At 40.5% G+C, this 3,165-nt stretch overlaps 1 protein-coding gene across 1 annotated transcript; it reads left to right on the forward strand.

The window, feature by feature from the left end:
• Positions 1–403: 403 nt before the first annotated feature.
• Positions 404–1,342, forward strand: LOC130684813 (olfactory receptor 5AN1-like). The gene has a single exon (XM_057507048.1). It carries the CDS (start codon positions 404–406, stop codon positions 1,340–1,342), a length of 939 nt encoding a protein of 312 aa, XP_057363031.1.
• Positions 1,343–3,165: the final 1,823 nt, after the last annotated feature.

Below are 3,165 nucleotides of genomic sequence, written 5' to 3' on the forward strand. Positions count from 1 at the left end.
TGGGACAGAAGGTCTATTTCAAATCATTACACTATTATTATCAGAAAGCATAGTTATATAATGAATAAACAGAAGTTTTGAGAAAACATTTTCATCAATGATCTCCATGTACAATAATCACAGATTTTCTACTGTTTCTAAAATTTCTCCATCACGTGTTTAAATATGTCCTTCAGTTCTCATAGGACTTCATGCCTTAACTGAGAACCTGAAGCACTGAGCAGGTACTCAACAATGTGAGATGAAAAGCAGCAGTGGTTACAGCAAGACAGGGAGCATTTCCCTTTTTCTTGTGCTCCATGGAGGAAAAAACTGGCACATGGGAGAACTGTAATGCTGTCATTTCCGTTGGGTCAGTCGTGCATTCTCTTGTCTCTTTTCTGATCCCAGGAGCACCAAGGCTATGATTAGGAGAGGAAATATTACAGAGATCAACCACTTCATCCTCTTGGGCTTCTCCGATTTTCCCAGAATGAAAGCAGTGCTCTTTGTTGTGTTCCTGGTGATCTACGTTACAACTCTGACTTGGAACCTGAGCCTCATCATCTTAATAAGGATGGATTCCCACCTCCACACACCCATGTACTTCTTCCTCAGCAACCTGTCCTTCCTAGACATCAGCTATGTGACCTCCACAGCCCCCAAGATGCTCTCTGACTTTTTGCAGGAACAGCATACTATTAGTCTAGTGGGTTGTGCTGTTCAGTACTTCTTCTTTTCAGCCATGGGACTGACTGAGACTTGTCTCATGACAGCCATGGCCTATGACCGCTATGCTGCCATTTGTAATCCACTTCTCTATTCATCAATCATGTCACCCACCCTCTGTGTTGCGATGGTGCTGGGATCCTACATGGCTGGAATCTTTGGTTCTGTATCCCAACTGTGTGCCATTCTTCAACTCCACTTCTGTGGGCCTAATGTCATCCACCACTTCTTCTGTGACCTGCCCCAACTGTTAGTCCTGTCCTGCACTGACACTTTCTTTCCCCAACTTTTACTTGCTATATTAGCAGTGATCTTTGGGATAATAAATAGTCTTGTTGTCATGATATCTTATGGCTATATCGTCATCTCCATCATGAAGATCACTACAGCTAAAGGCAGGTCCAAGGCTTTCAATACCTGTGCTTCTCACCTGACAGCAGTTTCCCTCTTCTATACCTCAAGTATGTTTGTCTATTTGAGTTCCAGCTCTGGTGGTTCTTCCAACTTTGACAGATTCGCATCAGTCTTCTACACAGTGATGATTCCCATGTTGAATCCCTTGATTTACAGTCTGAGGAACAAGGAAATCAAAGATGCCTTGAAAAGGTTGCAAAAGAAAGGAAGGTATTGCTGACTTCAGATATTCCAAGATTTCTCACACATTCATCCTGTCAGAATTCCCTTAACCCACAATACTCAGGCCATGAATAGATAATAGTAAAAATTCGTACTACCTTTGGGCAATGAAGAAGGATTTGACAGGTACTATGACAAAAAGCACCAACAGCCTATGCAAAGCCCCACAAGCACAATATTTTTAAGTTTTGAAACTTCATTACTCACACCCTATGTGAAAAGTGCCCTCCTCATTTAATCTACCCACAAATATTTGCAAAACTCAAGATTCAGAAACTTGTTGCTTCTGTTTTCTTCTGAAATCAAGCCCTGTTCAGTGTCCTAAAGGAGTGATACTTGGCCGAGGCTCCAGGAGTATAAAAACCCTGTCTCCCAAATGTTCTGATGCAGTGTAATCCAGACACAATGGTGATCCATGTTCTGTGTTTCTGACCAGAATGGGAATGGACCATGGGAGGGGATGTGCCTTTGGACAGAAACAAGGCTGTACAATTGGCCTGGTTATGCCTCCTGGAAAGAGTTGTCTGAGAGAGCTGATGTTTGTCTAAGACCTTGTTCAGTGCTGATTGCCAAATAAGGTTTTTGTCACATCCTGTTTTCCACCAGCTATAGTCCATAGAAAGAGGGTGTGATTTGAATCCAAGGAGAAATAATGAAGCCTGTCATCCCTTCAGTGCCGTTTGGTTATGATTCTAATGATTTCTGATGAGAGGTGGTATTCAAAATCTATGTCACAAACCAGTAGCAATTTCTGATATTGTGGAACTCAAACCTCTCTTTTCCTGTCCCATTAAATCTGGAAAATTTACCTTGGTGGACATACAGTCGATGGTTCGCACTATCAAAATGTTTCTGATATTTTAAGCATCCGTTCATGTTTATTGTGAGAATGCATTGTAACAATAAAGTAACTCGATATTCAATATTGCAGAGACTAAGAACAAATATGGAAAACTGGAATACATTCGTTCCTATTTTCTGTTAAATTTTATGTTCTAGAGATTTGTGGTTGAATGAGGTGATATAACGGATGGAGTAGAATGGTTACTTGTAGTTTGATCCTGATATTTTCCAGAAAGCTTCAAGGGCCAGGATAGAAAATAAGCAGTGGGATATGCAGGGTTCTCAACCCTGGCCAGTTTTTGGTATCTGAAGCAGGTCATACAATTTTTGGTGGTTATGAGCTGGTGAAACAAAGTAAGAAAATGTGTAGCAATAATAACATTTGATTTGTGAGATTACTTAGAAATGAACAAGCTAATATGAAATGGATGTCATCACATTTACGTATTTTTCTTAAAGATTCATTTGGGTTCTGAATGTTGTTTTGGGCCTCAGTTTTGATGAGTGACATGAATTATTTCAATTAAAGAACTGTAAGGGAAGAGGTATTCGAAGGCTTTTCCAAATCTTCCATGAGATTCCACATGGACAGGATTGAGAGACGGGGAATTATTGCACCTCTGGGAAAGTATGTGAGGGCTTTCCCCATGCCAAGGAAAGAATACAGTATGAATAAAGGTTGTGTGGCCCCTGGGCAGCCATAGGCATCCTCTTTGAAGCATTTCTCTTTCAAAATGTATAATAAAGTGTGGGAAGTCTGTTTCTAAGGTCAAGGGCTTCCTTAGGAGACAGACCTCTGTCAGGTATATAATACAGTGTTGTCCATTAGTATCACAATGGTGCACATTATATTTCCAGAATTACTTATCTTCTAGTTCTAAATTTGGACCCTTTAACAATATCTCTCCAATTCCCCTGCCCCTGGAAACATCATTCTACTCTCTGTTTCTATGAGTTAAGACTTTTTGATCTTCCACA

This window comes from Manis pentadactyla, chromosome 9, assembly GCF_030020395.1.
Source record: "Manis pentadactyla isolate mManPen7 chromosome 9, mManPen7.hap1, whole genome shotgun sequence".
Taxonomy (NCBI): Eukaryota; Metazoa; Chordata; class Mammalia; order Pholidota; family Manidae; genus Manis; species Manis pentadactyla.